The sequence below is a fragment of the Gigantopelta aegis genome, chromosome 6 (assembly GCF_016097555.1).
Source record: "Gigantopelta aegis isolate Gae_Host chromosome 6, Gae_host_genome, whole genome shotgun sequence".
In the NCBI taxonomy this organism is placed as follows: domain Eukaryota; kingdom Metazoa; phylum Mollusca; class Gastropoda; order Neomphalida; family Peltospiridae; genus Gigantopelta; species Gigantopelta aegis.
This window is the reverse complement of record NC_054704.1, coordinates 54,802,110-54,828,885: the sequence shown is the minus strand read 5'-3', so window position 1 is coordinate 54,828,885 and position 26,776 is coordinate 54,802,110. Positions and strand designations below refer to the sequence as shown.

Genomic DNA, 26,776 nt, shown 5'->3' with positions numbered 1-26,776 from the left:
TGGGCGTCAAACATTTGGTAATTCTGTAACACAATCTTCGTGATCTGCATCTGAACTACATGCCACCCTTATTATGGTAACTGTGACACTTGGTCTAAACATAAGGGGAGAAACTTGCAGACGCCAAATAAACTACTGTTCCTAATGACTAGTATGTACGTTTGGGCAGTGTCCCACGACTGGTATATGAAAAGCCGTGGTAAGTGTTGTCATGTATGTGGGAAAGTGCATATAAAAGATCCCTTGCTGCTATTAAAAAAACGTAGCGGGTTTTCTCCAAGACTTCGTGTCAGAAATTACCAAATGTTTGACATCCAATAGCCGATGGTTAATAAATCAATGTGCTCTAGTGGTGTCGTTAAACAAGTAGACAGGATAGCACATACCACGCTGCTTCTGTTTCATTCCCATGCTTTATATAGACTACAGCCCCTAAGACACTTCTTCAAAAACCAGATCGTGTTCTGTTGCCTGGGAAAATAATGTCCAATAATACGTGAAATGATTAATGATTAGACTGGGATCAAACAGTTCTATATAATTATTTTAAATACAATTACACACCATCATGACCAGTGATTTCGCCCAAACGAAATCGGATTTCCATATGTAATGAAAATTCTTTGCAGCGAAAAATGGCTTCCGCAAGTGTACTGGACTAAGATATATGGAACCGAAAAACAGTGTGATAATTCGCTGAACCGAAAAATGGCTGCGGCAGGTTTCCTGGAGTAAATTACTCGGAAACGAAACAAGTTCCCGTCAATTTGTGAAATCCGCAAGCTCGAACGCACATATAGGCTACGCCAACGTGTAACGAATTCACCATGTCCAAAAGAGAAGGTGCGGTGATTGTTGTTTCTGGTTATTGTTGAATATGTTCAAATATATATAATATAATAATATTTATAGTCCTTCCCAGCAGTAAACGTCGTTTTCTTGCTGTGGTATGCATTACAATCTATTTCTGAACGATCTTGTTTTTTAAATCACATACAAAAAATAGTAGTTTTTTTTTGTTTTTTAGTTAGTTAGTTTCAAAACACTTGTACTATCCTTCTACAACGGACTGACTGGTTATATTTAATCCGTCGTATATAACAACAATCTCCATGGAGGTTAGGAAAGACTAAGTGTGTGTATGTGTTGTGTGTGTGTGTGTGTGTGTGTGTGTGTGTGTGCGTGCGTGCGTGTGTGCCCGTGTATGTGTGCGTCTGTTTGTGTGTGTGTGTGTGTGTGTGTGTGTGTGTGTCTGTGCAGGCCCACAGGAATGCTGAGGATACAATCTCTAGTGCAGGGTGTACAGTTGCTAGTCATGTGTGTGTTGGGGGGGGGGGGGGGGGGGCGAGCACAAGCCATATTTTAAGCTTTATATAGAGGACAAATAAGTACATTTGATTCCATTTGTTAATCCTTCCATACCCTAAAGTTATCTTCCTCACATAACCAACACAATTATATATATATATATATTGGGAATTAGTAGGTTTAGCAGCTGAAAGCGGGCCTATTATAATTTCATTTATTACTTTAAAAAACGTATTAAATTGCTCGAGACTGGTGCATGACAATCAACAAAGACAAATTAGCTGCCACTCATCTCACTCTCCACAAAGCAGGAAGCAGGCAACCTCAAACTTGATGACATGCCTCTCCAGTATGAGGACCAACAGACATACCTCTCCAGTATGAGGACCAACAGACATACCTGGGGGTCACTTTTGACAAGAGACAGACCTGGAAACCACATGTGGAGAAAGCCGAGGCCAAAGCTCGAAGAAAACATGCTATAATAAGAAAACTAGCTGGCACCAAGTGGGGTGCTGATCATAACATACTGAAAAGAGTCTATCAAGGAGCAATCAGACCACATCTTGGGTACGGATCCAGTGCATGGTCAACAGCAGCAAAGTCACATCAACAAAAACTAGACAGGGTTCAAAACCAAGCACTCAGGATACATCCTGGAGCAATAAGGTCAACCCCCATTGAGAAAATGGAACAGCTCACTGGCATCGTACCCCTCAGCAAACGCCAGGACTCCAAGCTCATGGTACAAGCCACTAAGTCCAAGTCTTTGCCACAACACTCAATGAACAAGAGAATGAATGACTATCATCCCTGCAACAGACTCAAAAGAACTAACTTTCATAAACAGAGCAAATCACTCCTGAGGCAACATAAGGGACAACTCTCAAATAAAATCCATCACGTTAGTACTGTCAGTTGCATCCCATCATGGGAACCACAACTGGGCAATGTAAAGATCTGCACAGTGGTCCAACACCTCACCCCTGGAGAGGAACACAGTGAACCATACAAACGAGCCCTGACACTGGCCATGATTGATGAACATTACCTAGAGACATCATGGACACTATATACTAATATAATATATATATATATATATATATATATATATATATATACTAATGGATCTGCAACGAATGCAGTGGAAAACGGAGGGGCTGGAATATACAACATGGACCATAGTAGCTACCGAGAGGAGGCAACGTTTCCTACGGGGAAACACTGCACAAACTATGCTTCAGAGGTTGAGGCTCTCATTCTTGCTGCCCACAACATCAGCGCCAGAGAGGAGAACTGCTCACATTTCGTTTTCCTGACTGATGCACTCTCTGCCCTCCAGGCTTTTGAAAAGAACAAGCTTAACAGACTTTCAGAAGCTCTACACCCCATCAGAAGTGTGTACCAAGTCGTATTACATGGATCCCTGCTCACTGTGGCATACCAGGAAATGAAAATGCAGAGAGACTGGCAAAACTGGGTGCAGCTAAAGAACAGGAGGATAACTGGGTGACATACGAAGAGATGAAATCCCATATTAAATCTCTCTATAGACATCCCAAACAAACCAATGATTATTACCTGCTGTCCCGTCAGGAACAGGTAATCATTTTCCGACTAAGGACTGGACACAACAGGCTGAACCAGCATATGCATAAGAGATTCCGGCTGGTACCTTCTTCCATGTGCTCATGTGGAGAAGCAGAACAGACGACCGCACATGTCATCCAACCTACAGCAGCTGAGTTAGACTACCTGGACAACTACAACAACTCTCCAGAAGAAGCTGTATGGCACAAGACGTAATCTAAAGAAAACAGTATTGTTCATAGTCACTGCTAGCCTCGACGTGTAGTCAACAAGCGAACGAAAAGAAGCTCATATATATATATATATATATATATATATATATATATATATATATATATATATATATATATATATATATATATACTCTTTAAAAAAAGTAGGGGAACCTGAAATATTAATGTTAATATCAACAATTAGACCGAACATACGTTTTGACTACAGACATCCTAGTAAAGAACGTTCAGGTCTGTTTATCAACACACCGAAGCACATTCCATAATTTGCACGTGCATCACGCAGTTGCCCCGTACACGTGCCTGGGGTGTCATTCTCGATTTTGACAATTTCCAGGAAGGTCGATTAATCACTGTGGAACATAATTTCTGTCAAATCTTTTTCATTCTGTTGATCATACAGTTGTTATTGTTCTGTTTTCAGTAATTTTTATTGTTTGAATTTGTGATTTACTGATTACCCCGTCAACTTTCAAATTTCACTTCTGACCCCAGTTGTCCTTCAAGATCTTTAGTGGTCATAAAACCTACTGTAATACTGAACTACCTGCTGTAATGTTTGCCCAATTAATTCACCATTCCCCACTGCTAATATACTTTACAATTTTGGCAATTGTAAATTCTTATTAGAGTTCCCCTACTGTTTTGAAGAGTATATATATATATATATATATATATATATATATATATATATATATATATATATATATATATATATATATAATACTTTTTTCTTTTCGCCTTTTTTTTTCTTTTTCTTTTATTATTCTCACCCACCCTCCCCCCTCCCCTGCATTGGGACAAACTAAAATTACGAGCAAAATACTTTTAGTTTTATGGAGGGTGGGATAGATTATATAATCAGTCTTCCGTTGTAGATGAATGTGAAAATGTAGAATTTCAATGAAGAAATCTCTTCGATACGCGCGGAAACTTTATACTTGTGAAATGCATGAACTTTGGGCCCCCTAGCCCATAATTATCAGTCTCTGTGGCAAGCAGACCCTGGAGAAACACGAAATTCCATTGACAAATCTACTAAATCACGCACCCAGGACATTATTCGTATGTGGATAGCTTGTTCAGGGCACTTCTTTGACAAATGCGATACGTCACGCACGTAGTCTGTCGAGTCACGCATGCGCTGTATTAAGATATAAAATCCAGCGCCAAGGTTATATAAAGAATACTATACGAGTGTCCGTTAAATCCTATTTATCTTACGAGTTGTTCGAAAAGTATCTAACGGGCGAACTCTAGTTGGATACGTTTTTAAACGACTAGTATTATCGCTGTAATTTTTGATAGTGCTTGTTTCATTGGATGGTGTAGCTGTGGCGACCGGGACACAACGTAGGAGCAGTCAGTAACATTCATAGGTGTGTTATTGCCATGTAATATCACAAATAACGCATACTGTTCTCACCATCGGAGGTGTGAAAGGACTTCTTTAAAACTAGCCTCACCAAAAAAAAAAAAAAAAAAAAAAGAGTTTAGTTTGTTTTTGTTTAACGACACCACTAGAGTACATTGATTAATTAATCATCGGCTATTGGATGTCAAGTATTTTATAATTCTGACAGTCTTAGAGAGGAAACCTGCTACATTCTCTATTAGTAGCAAATGATACCAGGCCCTTTGATATACCAGTCGTGGTGCACTGGCTAGAAAGAGAAATAGCTCAATGGGCCATCGACATGGGTCGATCCTAGACCGATCGCGCATCAGGCGAGCGCTTTTACCGCTGGTCTACATTGAGCACACAAGATGCAGGCGCGTCCCCCCTGCTCAAGCTAAAAAAAATTCAATATATTTTCAAGGGAGCATGTCTCGACCCCACTATGATCTTCGCTCGCCACAGTCCAGAACCACTACCCGGTAAAATTCCAGCATACTTGCCTGGCTCGTTATTCCGTGCTTCTCAACTACATATGAAGTATAACCCGGGGAGCGAGCAATCGCGGTCGCTTGGTAGACTGTTTTTTACATCTAATGTTAGATGAATGTAATATGATAGAAGACAATGGTACCGCTCAATTTGTTCGCGATCGCTCGACCTCGTGAACACGCTATGGATTACGAAAATGGAGCGGGGTTTAGCAGTGTGGTAGCTGCACACCACCACTAATTACTCCATGTAATTTCTGTCAGAATATATTGTGAAAAACACAATATCGAAAGGGTCATGTGACCACTAGTTTGAGCGAGTACTCTCCCTTGAAAACTATCTTGTCAAAATCAACATTACATATAGGTCGACCATCATTTTTTGACAATTAGTACTGAATATAATAATTAGCTTCAAACCAATGGGTTATATATATATATATGTATACTGTCCAGTCTATGAGAAAATGCATATAATATGCTTGTGTGGCAGAAACATATTTTCTCTTCTCTCTTTTTATCTGTCTTTGTTCCTCTCTCTTTCTTTCTCGGCCTGTCTGTTGTTCTCTCTCTCTCGCTTTGTTCTCCCCCCCCCCTCCATCTCTCTCTGTCTCTCTCTCTCTCTCTCTCTCTCTCTCTCTCTCTCTCTCTCTCTCTCAAGTAAACATTGTTACTTAGATACCAAAATTAATAGCCTAAGATTAAAATGGAGTGTCTTTAAACACCCATTCCTAACTTTTCTTTACAAATATAATGGATGTCCTACCTATAAAATACCAAACACTCACTCGATATCTCACTGCAGACGTAAATCTGAAGTAATGGGTTTTCGTTTTATTTTGTTGATCCAGCAAAACATGGTTCCGCTTCTCTGCCGGTTGTACCGATTTACCTTTCGCTCACGAGCTGGCTCGCGCACTCGGTTTAATTTTTACCTACTGTGACGAGTCACTGTTTATCCTTCCGCCACAACAAAGACCCATTTTAACCATATGAAAAGTATGGTTAAAAGTCAGAGAAGCGTAATTAATATAGTCAGATAATGTTATCTATCATTCGTGTCTATGTGAAAAATACACAATGCAGGAGACAAAGATAAGAATTTTTAAAAAATCGGACACTACATACTATTTAACTTAATATATATAACTTTATCAGGGGCGTGTGCAGGAAATTTTGCAGGGGGGGGGGGGGGGTCGAGGTGTCTGGCGAATCCCGACACCGCGAGCGCCGCAGCCGCGAAGCCCATGGCGGGAGGTCTGGGGGGCCCTCCCCCGAACATTTTGAAAAATTGACCCCTTCTAGGGCTATTCTGAGGTGTTTTCTGCTGGCTAGCCGAGCTGCTTTCTGACAACATTTTTTTGGAAAGAAATGACATTAAAAATCGGGATATGAAAAAAAAATTCGCCTTGAGCGGCGGGGGGTGGGGTCGTTTTATTGATGACGTGCTTATCGATTTAGAAAATTTTAAACTTACAGAATTCTAGTAGGAAAATTTACATAATGATTTGGAACACTTATTAAAATAATTAATATTGTTCAGGATGTCTCATAAAAAATTAAATCCATGTGATAATGAATAGCATGAAACGAGTTATATATATAGCAGTTGATGTTAGTCAATAATATACTGTAGATCGTGGATGAAAATGACCATTTATTTAACAACTAGTGACCAGATATAGACTAGATATTGATCAAAATTGCATTGGCATCTCCCTCTGCCACCTCCCCCCCCCCCTCCCCTCTCTCTCTCTCTCTCTCTCTCTCTCTCTCTCTCTCTCTCTCTCTCTCTCTCTCTCTCTCTCTCTCTCTCTCTCTCTCTCTCTCTCTCTCTCTCTCTCTCTCTCTCTCTGTGTGTATGTGTGTGTGTGTTTGTCTGTCTCTTCTCTATCTGTCTCTCTCTGTCTGTCTTTATGTATTTCTAAAAAAGAAGAAACAATGTGTGTGGGTGTATGTGGGTGTGTGTGTGTGTGTGGGTGTGTGTGTGTATGTAATATTTATGAATGTAATATGTATGCATCATTGTATGTATGTATGTATGTATGTATGTATGTATGTATGTATGTATGTATGTATGTAAGGTAGTGAAACATAATTCAAACATAAAAAAGTTTGTTTTGTTTAACGGCACCACCAGAGCACATTGATTTATTAATCATCGGCTAATGGATGTCAACTATTTGGTAATTTTGACATATAAGTCTTAGAGAAGATACCCGCTACATGTTTCTCATTAGTAGTAAGGGGTCTTTTATATGCAGAATCCCACACACAGGATAGCACATACGTGGTGCGCTGGCTGGAATGAGAAATAGGGCCCACCGACAGGGATCGATCCCAAACTGACTGCCCATCTAGAGAGCGCTTTACCACTGGGCTACGCCCCGCCCACGATTCAAACATAAATTCAAACAGTATATATGTGCGTGTGCGTGTGTGTGTGGGGTGTGGGGGGGGGGTGGGTGGGTGGGGGGGGGGGGGTATATACACACACACACACACACACACATATATATATATATATATATATATATATATATATATATATATATATATATATATATATATATTGGAATACCCAGTAATAAGCGTTAGAAAGTACAGAAATCATAGGACTGTTGGGGGTGGGGGTGGGGGGGGGGGGGCTCCAATACAACTATTAGGGGACGGAACCCCCTGGTCTTTCATTCCCCGACCTGTGCTAACATAAATATTATTAATAAACGATATCTAGGACCCAAACTATCCATAAACCCGTTGTCACCGCGTTATTATTATAGTATTCACACAAATAATCTATAAATAAATAGAAAAGAAACGAGAATACGATAAAAGATCATTCTTCTTTCGCAGTGAAATCGCTACGGCTTTGTTTATTGGACGAATACACAAGGAACACCAGAAGGCGTTATCCAAAACTTCAATATACCTCGGTCCTCTTTGATCTTTTCCGCTAGAGCTCGGCTGGAAAGTAGGCGTGGCTTATTTGTCAGTAAATCAATATGTAAACAAAAGGTAGTACAATTGTTTGTTTATAATATATCATAAGTAGGTGTTTTTAATTACACTATTGTATAAAAATTAAATCCATTTACTTAGAAAAACATTATAAAATGTCAAACATTTTTAAACCATCGTATTTGTGATTTGTATTCAAACCAAGCACGTGTACTGTAGGCGCACGAATATTTGACTTTGGCAGGTCAACAGCAACCAACCAGGATAGAGGTCACACTTAGCTCAGATCCAGTTTAGTTCAATGGCTGAGCAAGCGATGTTCGGTCGTGAGATGGAAAGGAGGGAATTTATTGTTTTCTTTACTCGGATATGGACGTATAAAGGTCAGTACACTTTGCACTGTTTATAATAACACTGCCAGTAAAATATGAGATTAATATTTAATAGCTGGAGCTCGGTTAAAACGAAACATTCTCTCCCCACTCATGCCGCTTTCACCCCGATTTGTCACGATTCATGTTGACCGAGTCGGAAACCGTTTGTCTCTGGCTTTGGTGACAGTCGCCTATTTTAGTATTTTAGTCATTGTTTTGAGAGAACTTTTACAGACATATATACAATACATAGTCAGTTGCTAAAAACTGATGTCAGTTTAAAAAAAAAAAAAAGAAAGAAGAAACAATAATTACTTTTTTTAAAGTTTTTTTTCACATTTAAAGAGAGAGAAATAACAAATAAAAGGCCCAAGAGCCAATCTATAGGTGGTCTGGTAATGTGGTAGGTCTAAGGTTTGTGGAAGAAAAACTTTTAATATTTATCAATTTTTTTTGATATTCATAACAATCATTTACACACACACTGACACAGCATGCTCCTTTTTTGGCTGTTATTGACAATTGTTTTGGGTTATAAAGTGGGGGTGGGGTGGGGGTGGGGAATTTAGCTCTCAGTTCAGTGCTGCTTGAGGTGCTTGCATCACAGGATCGAACCACCTTGGTGTATCAGTTCAACGAATTGAATTTTTTCACATTATAATCAGAGAACCTGTGTGTCAGTTCTAAAACTGGTCAAAGGCCATAGTAGGGACCTATATATGCTTTCCTGTGTTTTGGAAAGTGCATATAAAAGATCCCTTGCTGCACTGGGGAAATGTAACTCGTTTCCTCAGATGATTATGTGTCAGAATTACCAAATGGTTGACATCCAATACATTATGATTAATCAATATGCTCTAGTGGTGTTGTTAAACAAAACAAACTTTATAAAGGGTATAGTGTTATTAACCCTTGTTCCCTAGCGAAACAGTACATTAAAAAATATACCAGTATTTTTACTGTAAGGTTCAAAAGGTACAGTCTTTCTACCAAAAATAAATTTTTGGGTATGGCACTATGGAATTGACTGTAACCACAGACAACAGGGGGTATGGGGTGCCTACCCTCAGATAGAAAATGGATTTAGGGTTAGGGTTAAGAAAAATCATACTGATACAGTAATGGTAAGAGTAATTAATTTTGTCAAACGGTTAACTTAAAAAAAAAAAAATCTGCAAAACATTTGAGTATGGTGCCATACCTGTTTTATCCGCTGGCAGAAACACTGTTATAGTTTATTTTGCAAACAGTATATTATATTTGTTTAGTTACTCTTAATACCAACATTGGCTTTTGTGTGCATCAGTCTTGCATTAAAATCCAATGCGTATGAGTGTATTCACTTGGATTTAACCTATAGTGTCTGAACAGATGGTCCCAAATAGTGACACACAACATCTGGGTTTATGTTCAGGATGACTTGCCGTCATTTCTGTGGCCAAACACAAAACATGTTTTTGTCTTTACCTCTACCAGGTGACGGCTCTGTGGGTTACGAATCAATAGAGAGTCCTGTTATCTGACTAACATGTAACTTGGTACAGGCTTCTCCTGGTTGTGTCATTCTACACGGAAAGCTTGACAGTATGGACCAGTCACCATGTCGGACAATCTGTCATATATATCATTTTAACTTGATTTTTATATTTATGTCACTTTGGGGTTCTAGCACGCTGTCATGGGCAACACGACTCGGCTGTCTGACCAGGTTGTTAATGATTTGCGAGAGAAGTAGTCTATGTATAGTGGTCATACACCTCCCTACCAGTGCTCACACTGGAAAGAATTTCGGTTTAGTTTATTTTCACATATGTAGACAGTAGAGTTGTTTCTACAAATTAATTTTTTTAAAAGTGGCTTTATTCAAAATAAATTTTATTAACCAAATACAAAATGTTATAGCCACTTTGTGTATAAAAATTTGCAAATGGCTAATGTGGAAATGGCTAATGTGGAAATGGCTAATGTGGAAATGGACAGGGTGAGCCCTGCTTACTCGAGCCTTTAAAATCATTCTGGGGGAGAATTAATACTCAGGTCATAGGATTTCAAATTTCATGGGAACCAATGTTTTTTTTTTTCGTGCCTTGTGATCATGGGAACCCGTCGTAAATTCTTTTTAGGTTCTGTGAAAACAAGTTGTACTCTATATAATAATGGGAAACAGAATTTCAGTTGTTTCTCTGAATTCAGAGGGTTGTGTACCGTGATACAAACCCAGTACCTACTAGTCTTGAGTCTGATGACTTAGCCACCACTCCACTGAGGCCAGTTGTCATGCATCACTGAACATATATATCTGCATACTAATGTTATTCTTTTATCTGAAGCTCTTTTTTTGTGTGTGTGTCAATAGATATAGTTGGGGACAATGTGGAATAAATTTTCTACTTCAGCACCTTCATTAACTATCATTTGTATATATCTCTATTTGTGTATTGTATTTATAAGCTAACACTGTTTAATTCTGTTCTGCTTAGCTTTTTGTGAGAGTAAATATAGTTTGAGGCAGTATTGAATAAATGTTCTGGCTCACTACCCTGATACCCTGTTTCATAACATAACTGGTTAATCAAAGGTCATAGTCGCTTTCGCTTCCTTTGTGGAATTCTCCAACACTGCAAGCAGTATTTATGAATACACAAATTATGTACATGTATACAGTGTTCACGAATACCCTAGATACATGTATAGAAACAAATTTAAATCTGCAAATATAAATTATAGATGATGATGTTATTTATGTTTGTACTCCTCAGAAGTTAAAGCATGCTCCACTGGGCATGCATCTTGTCCTGGGCACATGCTGAAAGTTGTGTGAGTGTTAAAAGTCAATGTAGTTGCCTTAAACTCATACTGGGACTTGAACGTGTTCGAAACCCTAGTGGTATATATGAGCATGTTAAACTAGTTACTTGCCTACCTACCTGAGCCTGATACTTGGGGCACCAGACATCCAACTAAGTTGAAAATGCCAAACCAAGAGGTTAATTTACAATATGTGACTAAGTCAAGAAACAGAAACAGTAAACAACAAGACAACATACACCAGGTTTTTTTGTAACCTGTACATGAGTCAGCATAACTGCTTGTTTCAATATGTCTGAACCACTGGGTGAGCAGAATATTTCACCAAATTATTTTAAACTTAACAATTGTAGAAACCCAGTTATGTTCTAACAAAATTATTAATATCAAATATTACATGATATTATTTCAAAAGTTTTTAAAATTAGAAATTGATGACTGTGGATCTGAAATGATAGTGCTCGCCTGAGGTGATTGCATCATAGGATCAAATCGCCTCTGTGAGCCTATTCTCTGACTGGGTTTTTATCATCCCAATCAGTGATCCACAGTTGGTACTTCAAACGCTCTGGTATGTACTGTTCTGTCTGGGGGGAAGTGTCCATTAAACTGTTAATGGAAAAATGTAGTATTTTTCCTCTTAGGTTGTCAAAACTTGCCAAATGTTTAATACATGTATCTAATAGCTGATGATTAATAAATCAATCTGCTCTAGTGGTGTTGTTAAACAAAATAAACCAAAACTGTGTAAATTTTTTCAACAATGACAAGCAGGGAACATTTTTTTCAGTATCGCGTCACGATTCACTAGATGCAAGTTTCAGAGATCACTATACAATTTTAAAACATTAAACAATAATTTCTAGCCTAATCAATTTTGAATTGACTAGAAATATCGCTGATCAAGATTTTGAAAACAAAATGTTCCCTGACAAGTGTTAGCGAGAACCCGTGTGTCAGCGAGACAGAGAACCCGTGTGTCAGCGAGACAGAGAACCCGTGTGTCAGCGAGACAGAGAACCCGTGTGTCAGGGAGTGTGAGAACCCGTGTGTCAGCGAGTCAGAGAACCTGTGTGTCAGCGAGCGAGAACCCGTGTGTCAGGGAGTCAGAGAACCCATGTCAGCGAATCAGAGAATCCGTGTGTCAGCGAGTCAGAGAACCCGTGTGTCAGCGAGCGAGAACCCGTGTGTCAGGGAGTCAGAGAACCCGTGTCAGCGAGTCAGAGAACCCGTGTGCCTGCGAGTCAGAGAACCCGTGTCAGCGAACGAGAACTCGTGTGTCAGCGAACGAGAACCCGTGTGTAAGCGAGTCAGAGAACCTGTGTAAGTGAATGAGAACCCGTGTGTCAGTGAGCGAGAACCTGTGTGTCAGCGAGTTAGAGAACCCGTGTGTCAGCGAGTCAGAGAACCCATGTGTCAGTGAGCGAGAACCCGTGTGTCAGCGAGTGAGAACTCGTATCAGCGAGTCGGAGCACTGTGGCTACCACTACACCAAATCGCTTTCTTTGTTGTCGTGAGTACATACAGCTTTGTGTGCCCTCGGAGTTCTCCAACAATAGCTTTTACCTTTCTGTGGTCACAAACAAAAGCTGAGAGTACCGACTCTAGCTCCTGTGTATATTCCCTATAATTTTCTGCTCCAGTGCAAACAGGATACCTACCATAGATGGGGACATGGGTGCGGACAGTTGTAGGCTGGTAGTCGGCTGCAACATGCTGTTGTCGACACAACTGAGTCAGGGTTGCTTCAATAACTTGTTCAAAGCGTATAATGTGAGAAAAGAAGTCCATTGCTGTGGGATTCCTAGTCTGGAGCTCCACACGGTAAGACGTGTTTGTTTCGCTGGTGCACACTGCACGTGCTTTCGTGTGCTCGACTTGGGGATCCTTCATTTTGTTGTTTTTGGCAGCGAAATGAAGTTTTCTATTGTGATGTATGCGGCCATTGGAACTGACTGAACGCTGGAACGCTTCTCGTTTCGACAGTCTGCACCACCAGGTTGGATTCTTTTTTAGCAAGATTCCTCGCCTCCATGTCATTTCTCCGTCTGACTATGTTGACTTGTTTTTTCGTGACTCGTATGACGGCCATTCTGCAGAACGCCACGGTTGTTCGCGTTTAGTCTTTACATGTCCGAGCCTGTCCTAGCAGCACTGGAAGATTGACCGCCCCACTCTAAGAAGAAACAGGAAGTGGGGTCGGCCCCTACTTCTATTTTCTAGACTTTATTTGCTTTATAGTGATACCATCTCGTATCCTCCGGAGTCGGGCCCGTCCACACCACTATACCAACCCATGACGACTGGACTATACCCTAGTCTGATACTCTCTCTCGTTCAGACGGATCCGGCTTCTCAAGATCTGTATTTCAGCACAGCACTACACCTTCAACGTCTATCAACTGTCAATCTAGGGGTTTTCTTGACGGGATGCAACCCATGTCGTCCCTATAAGCTGTGCACCCAAACGGCCTTAACGAGGCCACTCACGTGGACATATCGATCGGACATTAAACTTTTAGATCTGCGTTCAAAAGTTTATGTCGAAATTACTCTCTTTTTTTATTATTATTAAATAGTCAGATCCTCTCTTCTTTCTCTTATTTAATTTTGGACTGTCCTTCTAAAATGCTCCAAATTATATAAATATTCGGCCAAGCAGTCAATTCTTTTTATTTTTGGCTTGTAACGTTGTTTTTTGTTTTTTTTAAATTTAATCTATTAACCTTTTTACTAATTGCTATTTTCAAAATTCTGCCCATTTTCAACTCTACCCCCCCCCCCCCCCCCCCCCCCCCATCCCGAGTCAGGTCACCGATCTTGTCGGACTCGGGATGGGCGTGTTCAAAAGCCTAGTGGTATATCGGCACGTTAAACAAGTTATCATCATCATTGCTGTGAAGTCTCAGGGTGCAATATAAAAGATCCCTTGGTGCTAATCGAAAAACAGTAGCCCATGAAGTGGTGACAGCGGGTTTCCTCTCTCAATATATGTGTGGTCCTTAACGATATGTCCGACGCCATATAACCGTAAATAAAATGTGTTGTGTGTGTCGTTAAATAAAACATTTCCTTCCTTCTCAGGGTGCATTGGAAGTAGGTGCAGGGGGCACTTCCCTCTCAATTCTGAAAATGATACATTGCACCCACCCCCAAATTGGAAGGCTAATTAATATACTACAGACCCTTTCAGTTACTGGCATCTTCTGACATCTATGAAAAATAAGCTGTTAATTATAGGTCAAACTCTTTGTTAATCAAGTTGGTCACGTTTTTAAGATTGATACATGTATACTGGCTAACAGGAAAGAATATTTGCCTATTTTTGTTGTACAAATTAGTCACTTTTAAATAATTTTCATGAAAATCTCTGATATTTCTGAAATGTGGATAAACCAACATCAGCCGGCAGTGATTTTTGGTGGCTATTGTTGTCGTGCCGAGGTGTCGTTAAACTATTTATGGAACTGATGAATTCATTGCTGCCGCTGTTACTGCCTGTTTTTCTTGCTTTATAAACTGTTATTAAACAGCTCTTTTGGTTTTACAGCAATTGTATAATTTTTTTATTAATGTTAATAATAATGTTCATGTATTCATCCTTTTAGACATGGTCCTGTAAGTATAGGCACCTACTATACTCCAACACCATACTAACAGTGGTATTTTCCAAGACGACAAACACCCTGAGTTATGTCTTGCTTGATTATAATATTTTGGCATCTCAGGTTTGATTGGGTTGGTGCTCATTTAACATTGATGGGGATTAGCGTGTAAACAGGACACATGCAGTGTTAACTGGGAGCTACTTGCGGGCTGACCGTCTGTGAACATAGTGGCACGTTTGGTCTGAATCCACGCAACCACACTTTGCTTTCAAGGTGTGTGGTTTATTCTCTGTTGGCAAAGTTGAAAAAGTCAGTTCAGAACGCTATTGTTTCTGGTCTATAGTTTTGCGTGGTTGGTTAGTTCTATAGTCAGCACCTGGGTTAAATTGCAGCATTAGCAGGGCTAGCTCTGGGTGAGAAGGAAATTTCACCAAATTATCTATTAAACTTCAAAACCAATATATTCTGTAACAAAATGTCAATTATTACATGTAATTTTTTCGCCAAAATAAAATAAACATTTGGCAATTGCTTTTTAAAAATTTTCAATTGGCGAATTTTGCAAGTGCCAGAGCTAGCCCTGGATAGAATAGGACTTTAAAAAATAATAACTTGAGCACTCTAAAACAAATTTATAATGTTTTATTACGTCATGGATGGGTATCCGTTTTGACAGTCTGAGCATCTTGGGCTGTTGACTATTTTAAGTAACATGGATTTTTTATTTAGGTCTTTTTATTTGAGATTAGCAAAAATATTGTCCATTGCTCTCCTGTTAATAATTTCAGATAATATTAAGACTAGGAGAGCACTAAGTTACGTTTGTTTTGTTTAATACCACTAGAACACATTGATTCATTAATTATTGGGGCCCTATATTGGATGTCTACATTTTTTTGACAAACAACGAGGGATAATTTATATGCACTTTTCAACAGACAGGACAGCACATACTACATGTACTTTAATATACCAGTTGTGGGCCACTGGTTGAGATGGTGGAAAAACCCAATGAGTTTGATCCTATGACCTAAACACCCGAGATGAGTGATAGATAGATAGCAATTGCAGGGATTCTAGAATTTTTTTAAAATTCACTAGCCATGCGAGCAGTGATTTAAAACATTTACTAGCCATGATTAAAAATTCACTAGCCCAACTTTACTTTTAAGTTAATACAATTTTACTAAATAATAGTAATAACTGAATATGTCACCTAAAGAGGCAGATAGAGCTTAAAAACACGAACACTGGGGCATGGGGTGGGAGCAGGATATTCATATTTACAAAATATACTAAACTGCAACATTTGACACCAAAAATTCACTAGCCGTCTGGCATGGCAATGGTAGTTATTTACTAGCCCAACATTTAATATCACTAGCCATTTGAGTGGGGATACCATAATCTAGAAGCAAGTGCTGGCCAGTGAGGTAAATCCCCCAACCCCCATAAGGAGAGCAGTTTCCACATCTAAACCTAATAACACACACCACTTTTCATCTTTTGATGTGTGTGATGCAAGTATGAACTAATTCTAAGTCATAAAATAACCCTAACTCTATGTTCAATTTGAAAAAAACACAATTAGGAACCAGTAATTTGACTGCAGTGAAATTTCAATGCATCTGAAATATTTTATGCCTGGAACATATCATCGCTTACATTAACATCCTTATAGGATTTCTTTGATCATGAAGTATCATTGAATGTGAAGAATATACATGTAGGGAGCTTTGTCATTTCCAGATTAGTTTGATTTTGTTGTGTTCAATCTTCAAAGAGCTGCACGTTTCTTCAGAGTGTTCCAACCTATTCACTTGATATTTATCTGTACATGTGCATCTAACTTTCCCACCAATACAAGTGCATGTGCTAAAGAAGCCGAGGTTAATTTAACATCTATGCACTTATTTTGAAATCCCCTTTGAAGTGCAGGACAAAAAGAAGATAGGTTTGTTAATAGTTTGCCAGTCATGACACCCAATTACCAATTTAGATTTAGTTCACCTGAGGTCTGCAGTTTCTCTCTTTGTAGCAGTTGTTTGGAAGCCATCACACCTGTCCTCAGAGGTATTCTGCGGTGTGTAGGGCTTCATTTAACATGGTTATCTTAGTGGGTACACACATCCAGCAGGAAACAGCTGAGAAACTCCCACACTTTGTGTGTGGAATGGGGTAAACTTAGCTGTGACATAATGAGGTGCTCTTAAGTCTGCATTAATGGTTTATGGTATCTACAGGCCTCTGCATGATAGACAAGCAGTTATGTGATGCTTTTTAGTTCATAGGCTTACTTAGCAGGTTTTTTCTCTTACAGTATGTTGCATAGGTTACACGCAGATCTATTAAATTTTATAGCCGTCTTGTGAACGGTTTTGCCAAAGTGTGTATAAATCTTCGAACATTGTAAAAACGCACATTTATTTAGCCAAATTAAAAAAAAAGTTGGCATTTCTTTAAAAAAAAAAAAAATTGCTATTTTTAGTTTGGTATGTATATATACTTATTTATAATAGTCAGGCTATTTTTAAAAAAGTACTGGAATATCATTACACCGACTTTCCTTTCCTTTTTGTTTACTTCAAACATTTTCAGAAATGATGATCATAATATTGCGATTAGCAAAACTGGCGACAGGAATACCAGGAATAACAGTGCCTGTGAGTTCCATGTATAATCATAGCAAGTACACAGCTTATCCAGACAACCTGCTCCCACAGGATTCATTATATTTTCTTTTGCCACCACCTGTCTGTCACATGCTGTTGATTGATCCTATTGGCTGGCCGACCCTCAGTGTGCATTAACAATAGATAAAACAACAGTTGCTCTTGTTATTAGCTGTCAAACGAGGTGCAGTGTTTGCTGGGCCAGACAAACACAGGGTGATAGCATTGACCTGTTCCGTTAAATTCACCGTTTTGTCTGCTGAGGAAAGGTATTATTATTTTTAACCCATTCACGGATGTCGGACTATGATGTACGGTTATGGTGTACCATGTATTATGTACATGAGTTTGACCATAGGGGAGCATGACAACTTAGCCTTGGCAGAACAGCTTTTATCTGTTAGGCCACCGTAATATTTACGAGAGAGAAAAAACACTAATTTACCTTTTCAGTTATCAGTTTCAGGTATTAGGGAGTGCCCAGCAGAATATTTAATCGGTATATTATGTGTAATCGCCCACTATTAAAGCTTTAATTTGCATGTAGATAGAAAGGGAAGGAATGTGACTCATTCACCGATTGGTTTTTCCTTTCCCTATGCACTATGACTAGTATATATCAAGGTATGTGCCGTTCTGTCTATGGGAAAGTGCTACTGATGGAAAAAATGTAGTCTGTTTCCAATATAAAATGTTTGACATTCAATAATTAATTGTTAATAAATCAATTTGCTCTAGTGGTGTCATTAAACACAAACAAACTAAACTTAAACGTGGATCAAGCAAGCAGTCGGCCAGTATCTACACCCCACCCTCTGTATGAAGATAGCTTGCTAGATGTGTACATTGAACCAACTCCTAAATAAATGAAATCTAATGGCCAGGTGATCCTGCGGTACTCCTGTCCAAAACGTGTGCATGGATAATGGAAAATATGCTCTTCTTAGGAAGGTGGTTCTCTCTTGTTCTGTTTGTGGTGTTGATTTTATCTTGTGACATTTAGCTAACAGACTTTCTTTATCTGGGTGGGGTAAAGCTGAGGCTTGTCTCACCTCTTGTCTTCATCGAACAAGGTGCTTTCTGTGATGCTGTTTCAATTTCTATATTGGTCTCTTAACGAACCCTTGGGAATGTAGAGTACCTTGAGTGAATGATAAGCTGTTGAGGGCAAGAAGCAGTATTTTCACACATTTGTTATTCCTACCTGATGGGAATCATGCATATAAAATATACACTGGGTATCTTGATTAGTGCCACAGGTCTCAACTAACTGGTATATAATCATAGACTGTGATATGTGTTGTCCTGTCTGTTTGAAAAAGTTTGTTTTGTTTAACGACACATGGGCACATTGATTGATTAATCATTGGCTATTGGATGTCAAACATTTGGTCATTCTAACTCATCAGAGGAAACCCGCTACATTTTTCATAACGCAGAAAGGGATCTTTTATATGCACTGTCCTACAGACAGGAAAGCACATACCACAGCCTTTATCCAGTTGTGGTGCATTGGTTGGAATGAGAGAAAAAAAAAACCCAATCACTTGAATGGATCCTCTGAGGTGGGTCTGTTGGAAAGTGCATATAACTATTATAAGAGCTTCTTTGCTGCTTATGAAACAATGATGGTTTTACTCAAATGACTACATTAATCTATGTGTCATAATTACCAATTGACCGGCCTCGGTGGCGTCGTGGTTAGCCATCGGTCTACAGTCTGGTAGGTACTGGGTTCGGATCCCAGTCGAGGCATGGGATTTTTAATCCAGATACTGACTCCAAACCCTGACTGAGTGCTCCGCAAGGCTTAATGGGTAGGTGTAAACCACATGCACCGACCAGTGATCCATAACTGGTTCAACAAAGGCCATAGTTTGTGCTATCCTGCCTGTGGGAAGCGCAAATAAAAGATCCCTTGCTGCCTGTCGTAAAAGAGTAGCCTATGTTGCGACAGCGGGTTTCCTCTCCAAATCTGTGTGATCTTTAACCATATGTCTGACGCCATATAACCGTAAATAAAATGTGTTGAGTGCGTCGTTAAATAAAACATTTCTCTTCTTTTTTTTAATTACCAATTGTTTGCCGTCCAATAGCTGATGAATAATAAATCAATGTGCTCTACTGATGTTGCTGGGTTTTTTTTTATAAGTAGTCAAAGAAAAAACCATTTGCAGCAAGGGAACTTTTATATACACTTTACTACAGAAAGGACAACACATACTATGGCCTTTGATATATGCCAGTCGTGTGGCAATGAGAAAAATATTATCTATTATTAAAAAGTTATTGGAGATCATGTCTGTCATTATGCAAATTTTCTGATGTAGATCGATCAGCAAGGACCCATGTGAAGTTAGTTGTTCATAATAAACCAGTGTCAATGTGTTTGTTATATAAAAAGCAAATTAAGTGTGAGAAAAACATTCTTGTGCAATGATTAAATCACTTTAAATAAAGGCCACTAAACGTGTACACCAGTGCAGGAGACCCATTTTTGTCACCTGAGATTTATAATCTTTGCACCTGTGCCCACTGTACAGTTTTGTTTACATGAGCTTGCTTTAATCTGGGACACATTTCAGCATTTAGTGGTAGGGGGTTCAAATTGGTGATAAATCAGGTGGTATGATCATACAATTAAAGCAAGCATGCATATCATTGATATTGGATGTTGTGATTGGATAAGACTGTTCACAGATAAACTAGTTGTGTACGGTAAACATATGGAAATTAAAATAGTTTGCACCATGATTTTTTTTTTACCATATGCAGCAAATTGTATAATTTTAATGATGATTTTAATTTTTTGTCTAGTTTAGTGAATAATAAAAAAAGAAAGAAAGGAAGGGGAAAAGCATCCAAATCAATTCCAATTACTAATTACATGGGCTTGGTTACAACAATCCAGGAAGTTGTTTATGAAGTATTTAGTATTTACACACATGTACCTGGTACATGTCAATTAAATGATCATGTTTCCTAGTAACACTAACAGCAGACACATTTCATGCACTAGTATTTCTTGATTCTTAACCCCAACACTTACAATGTAACATTAATACATTTACTACATGAGGTAAATTATTATTGTTTTTGTTCATTGTGACATCACAGAAACTGTGGTTTAATTCTGTTACACCATACTTTTGACAACTTTGATTTTTCTGTTTCCCTCGAACTGTTGAAGAAGTGTATTATATATACAAATAAAATATCAAGTTTTCAAACTTTTAAAAATAAATATATATACAGTAGAGTCTCGTTGGGTTGTACTCGGAAGAGTCGAATACACTGCAATGCTCAAACCAAAAACAAAGTCCAGAGTTACATTTGCACGATGTTGACTGAGTGGTTAGGTCAAAATACCCGAAACACTTTCTCAAGCACTGACTGGGTTCGAACCAACAGGATCCAGCTGTATTTTAAACTGAATGGTTTGGCAAGAAAAAAGTTTTTTAAATGATTAATTTTGTTGTACAATGTATATATTTAGTTTATTGAGAAATGGCTTCTTGTTTTGATAATCCCCTATATAATAAAGTCCTGTGGGGAAACTGTGGCAGTTATCCTCCATGACCAATCCACTGCAGTATTATTGTTATTAATATTAATCAGATCCTGTGGCTAGACGTTACACCTACAGAGCAGACCGAATTAAACACGCTGGCTGGTTTGGTCTGTAATGCTCAGACATTGCGCCTCATACAGATTCATTTACCTGTTGGGTAAATGCATAAAAAGGCCAGCTGAGTGCAATGGTGGAAGTTGTATCGCTGGGGGATGTTGTTGTTGGTGTTGCTGTTCATGGTGGTCCAGGAGTAGTTGAACGTCATCCAGGTGGAGCTGACAGCCTGTCTGTTTTTAGTGTTCATGAATCATGCTCATTCACAGTTTTTGTAAGGTTCAAATATTTGAAGATTATTCTCTAGACTTTATCCAAGACGTTGATGAACAAGTGTTGACATAATACCGGTACCCTGTGTAGTATATCGGTATCAATAGTTTGATCAATACTCTATTCTTAATAGGCTTCTTCAAAAGCTGTGTTTAAGCTGGCGAGGAATATTGGTAGCAATTAGGTGAATTTGGTTTGAAAGCGTGGAGCCAAATTAGATTTTTTTTTTCCCTAGCAAATTGCCAAACAATATGCAACATAGTAACAGTTCAGTAAACAAGTATCAAATGTATTTGCCAAACTGAACAAATTTATTGTTCATGACTTTGGTGAATGACCTATATATAGATAGGTCAGAGTAGATAAGTCCATACTTGGTAACTTAGCTGCTGTTGACATTTGCATCCATCTATCTTGCTGTTGACAAAGACACTGAATAAAGGTTGTATAAATCAACCAATTCTAAGTAAAATGTCTAGAGGAAAATGGGCTATCTGCTTTGCATGCAGGAAGTCTATACAAACTACTTCTGGGGAATATCAACTTTTCTTGGTAAGAACAAAGAAAGTTGGGAATCCCAATGGAGTGAAAGATGATACTGAAACAGGGAAATGATTGTTTTCCTCAGTTGGATTTTTTTGCATTAATTAATTGGGAGTTTGTAAAACTAACAATGTTCAACTCGTTCGTATTTACATTTTGTTAGAATTTTCAATTCAACAGAGGAAAGTGGTGTTTAAGTGGTACCTTCTGTCTTGTAAAAATTTTAATTATTAAAAAAATATCAAACAAGTTGTTTTTAGAAAAAGCTTTTTTTGCTCAAAACATAAACCAATTGTTTTTATTTATTATGTTAGTGTTGATATATTTAAACTTGGGTCTGTGAGCCTATGGACACCATACATGTAATGAAACAGCCATCCATAAGAGCCTTAGAGGCCATCTTTCTTTTCTTCCATATCAGCTAACATGGTTATATACACATTATAAATGTAGTCACCTCTGTTATATTAGGCCGTGTTTAAAACTCCCACACATGGTTACATAGCATGTAGCTTTGACTGTTTAATATATTATAGTGACTTACTGACTTGTTCAAAGAAACTAAAAGTCAACATTTTGTATTTTTCAGAAATCTCCTCAAAATGAGCCTTCGAGGAGGCCTTTGTTTCCTCCGGAGGCTGCCTCTGCAGTGGCTGGTTGTCGTGGTGATGTCCTCGACGGTGACATCCTTCAATGCGCCAACGAACCACCAGAACTTCCAGTTCACTAGATCACAGTACAATGGGACGATCTTTGAGAACGCGATGGGCAACACCTACATCACATCGATGGTGAAGATGGGAATACAGATTGTGGATCCATCGCTTAATGTCCACTTCAGAATAGCGGATGGGAACAGCAGAAATGTGTTCCGTGCAGAGGAGGACTGTGTTAGAGACTTCTGTTTCCTCAGGGTGAGAAAAAGTACAGGAATGACCGATGAGCTTAATCGCGAACTGCACGATCATTACCGACTGAAGATCAAGGCAGTTGGTAAATATATTACGGGTCCTCAGTTTGAGGCTTTCACATATGTGGACATTTTTGTTCTTGATCTTAATGATCTCAGCCCACTGTTTTATCCAGAAAAATACAGCGTAAATGTTCCGGAAAATACACCACTCCACAAGAGTATAATACACGTGTCGGCATCTGACGCAGACACCGGCATAAACGGAGAAATATATTATTCATTTGTCAAGCCGACAAACATATTCTCTATTCACCCCACCAGTGGTGTGGTGTCGCTGACGAGACATTTGAAGTACAGCGAAATGAACTATTATGAGTTGATCATTGCAGCACATGATCGGGGTCCGCGAGAAGGCAGGTCGATCTCGCGGGGGAACAAGGCGGTTCTCACGATACGGGTCGAACCTGTTAATTACATGGCACCCGAAATCAAGGTGCAGAATCACCCGTCTGTCATAGAACACGGCAGTCAAGGAACGGTGTATGCAATAATCACCGTTTCCGATAAAGACAAAGGGGATAACGGTAAGATTGACGTTGTGTGGATATCCGAGGGCAACATTGGACAGATGTTCCGAATAGTGCGGGGGTCTGATTCGGGGATATACAATCTAGTCGTTAACACGGCCCTCGACCGAGAACAGATGCCGTTTGGTTATAACCTGACAATTACTGCGTCTGACAACGGCAGGCCGCCAAGAACAACTTCAACGACCGTACATGTCAGGATTCAGGATGCGAATGATCATCATCCCAAGTTTGATCACGATATTTACAAAGCTAACGTCTCCGAAGTGGTTCCTGTTTTCACGCCAGTTTTATTTGTTCATGCTGGAGACAGAGACTTGGGACTGAATGCTGAAGTCAGGTACAGAATCGTAGGTGGCAACAAGAATAACTTGTTTGTAATTGATCACGATTCTGGTCTCATCAGTACAAATTCCACCCTGGATGCTGAGCTGGTTTCTGAGATCTCGCTGTTGATCCATGCAGAGGACCAGGCAAACTCTGAAACTCGCAAGATTGGCAAGACACGGGTTGTCATAGATATTCTTGATTACAATGACAATGCTCCAGTCTTTAACGTGACCCATTCTGCAGGATCTGTCAAAGAAAATGCTCCTATTGGAACATCAGTGATGAAAGTTGCAGCATGGGATGCCGACAGTGGAGAAAACGGTAAAGTCAGTTTTTCAGTCACAAATGCAGATGAGGTGCCTTTTGATGTTGACCATTTTACAGGCATCATTCAAACCACGCAAATTCTGGATTACGAGACCATGAGACGAACCTATCATGTTAAGATCAGAGCATCGGACTGGGGTGTGCCTTTTAGACAGGAATCTGATAAAGTGGTTACTATCAAACTGGAGAATGTTAACGACAATTGTCCAGAATTTGAGAAAACAGACTGCACTGGGTACCTATCACGAGACACCAAGCCAGGCACTCAGCTTGTTATTCTGCCAGCTATAGATTTTGATGATGGGAATATCATCACCTACTCCATTGTCAGTGGGAATGATGATGACTGCTTCAAGATAGAGCCATCCACTGGAGCCATAGCCCTCAGAGACTGTGATTTGCTGGACTATCCTCACAACGCGAGGATCATCAGTGTCGTGGCTACCGATGGTGAGCTCATGTCAACACCGACCACTGTGGAAATGACTCTTGTGAACAGCAGACACAGCACCAATCTGGGTTCAGAGGAAGTCAATATAAAGTGTAAGAATACTGATGTTCTACAACGGCTTCAGAAGATGCTGGCTGACAACAACGACGATGATGAGCATTTGTTAAGTTCTGTTGAGGTATCTGGTGACAGTATGAGTAATAGCAATGCCCCACAATTTCTTGCATCGGTTCCTTATTACATTGAGGTTTCAGAAGGAACTCCGATCGGCACTACCATCTTGAACATTACTGCCGTAGACAAGGACACCAATGCTTGGTACAACAGTAAGGTTTTGTATGTCGTGTCTGTGGGTAACTCAGATGGCAAGTTTAAGATTGATACTTTCAATGGGAACCTGATGGTCATGTCAGGGCTGGATCGAGAGCTGGTCTCAGAGTACAGGCTGCTGGTCACAGCTCAGGATATGGGTAGACCCAGTCGGACAGCCACTAGGTCCTTCAGAATTGTAATTGCCGATGAAAATGATAATATACCAAAGTTTGAATATGAAAACTATTCTACAACACTGTACGAAAACGTATTGGTCAATTCAACGGTTCTTCAAGTATATGCAAATGATGCAGATTCTGGGATGAATGCAAGAATTATGTACTCCATTCTTACAGACACTGATGACTTCTCCATAGATTTACACACAGGAATGATTAAGGTAAAGAATACTCTGGACAGGGAACGACAGAAAGTATATCACCTCGAGATTGAAGCAAAGGATACTGGGCAAAAGAAACGATTGTCCTCTACCACACTTGTGACCATTTCTTTGCTTGATGTCAATGACAACACACCAAAATTTGTCCCCGAAACCTATAACATAAAGGTTCGTGAGGATCTGCCCATCGGCACTGTCATAATGACCTTGACAGCTGTTGACCCTGATGCTAACGACAATGGAAGGATCACTTACAAGCTGGTGGACGGTATGGATTCAAAATTTTCGTTAGACAAATTGACAGGAACAATTAGGATTACCGAAAAGCTGGATTACAAAGAGAAACAAGTGTTCAACATTACGGCACGAGCGGAGGATTGGGGGAAACCCAAACTGATATCTACGTGTTTGCTCAACGTGGAGGTGGTGGATGTGAATGAAAATCTGCACCCTCCACAGTTTGAGAGTTTTATTCGAATGGGATCTGTTGCAGAGAATGAGCGGATTGGTACGTTTGTAATGCACGTGGTGGCACATGATCCGGATGGCCCGGCGGACAAGAGTGGACAAATTATATACTCTATACAAGATGGCACCGGTCTCGGAAGATTTACCATCGACACTAATGGTAAGTCACTTCTTTCTTTTTAACAGTATCATTACCTACTCATTTCATTTTGTACAGTCTGATCACAGTAAGGAAAGAATATACATGTATTTTTTTCAGCATATTGCTCCCTTTCCAGAGGAACCATACCAATGGTAGAAGAAGGTAAGTGTAACAGACACCCCTGCAGTGCTCAACAAAAAATTGGCAGTACCACAGTATATACAACTGTATTGAATATTGAGTGGTGTGTGCTGTGGACAGAGTTCTGTATATATATAAGCCTGACCAATTGCAGAGTACTGTTCATTACCAATAGCATGGATAAAATTTTACAAATCCAGCACTCTGTGCATATATGTACTGGCGGATTTTGTCAGTCCTTCTTGTATCCGGAACTTTTCCAAAGTTCACTATAGTTTATTTAAATCCACCTATCAGATTTTTTTTTTTTTTTTAAGTTTCCAGCTGGGGTTTCATTAATGTTTTGCTTTCAGATCAGATGCTTAAAAGTGTTTGAGATAAAAAAAAGTTTCATGTACAATAAAATCCACCTAGCCAAGTGACACGACGAAGACTTTGACAATAGAAGGTGTAAATTGGAATTTGAACACAATTGGCCAACCTCGATACTTCAGAGTGCAGTATGCCCATTTACAAGAAACCACTGGTTTTATGATGGCTATAAATATTATATCTTCCAACTCGGAGTAGTAATATCTCTTAACAGGCAGTATTAACTACTCTGTGTACCTGCAGTCTTGCTAACCATTAAATATTTTAATTATATTCCTTAGTGCCGAGGAAATAAGTGTGCACTTACATTCAAGTTGGCCTGTAGATTTGAGTGGGCATTGGCATAAATTGTGGCTTGGTGAGCTTGGAAGTCATGGTGTTAATGTTGCTCTTAAAATATTTAAAAACCCACAAACTGTCAATTTGCAGGATTCGATCTTACTGCACCAAA

The 26,776-nt window shown here is 39.3% G+C and overlaps 1 protein-coding gene across 3 annotated transcripts in view; it reads left to right on the top strand.

The window, feature by feature from the left end:
• The first annotated feature begins 8,290 nt into the window (after positions 1-8,290).
• Positions 8,291-26,776, top strand: part of LOC121375658 (protocadherin Fat 1-like) — a 183,259-nt gene continuing 164,773 nt past the window's right edge. For all 3 annotated transcript variants that reach the window (XM_041503220.1, XM_041503219.1, XM_041503218.1), the window contains exons 1-2: positions 8,291-8,362; positions 22,472-25,830. In XM_041503220.1, the coding sequence (XP_041359154.1) occupies positions 22,485-25,830 (3,346 nt within the window). In that variant the 5' untranslated portion in view covers positions 8,291-8,362; positions 22,472-22,484. The remainder of the gene's footprint in view (positions 8,363-22,471; positions 25,831-26,776) is intronic.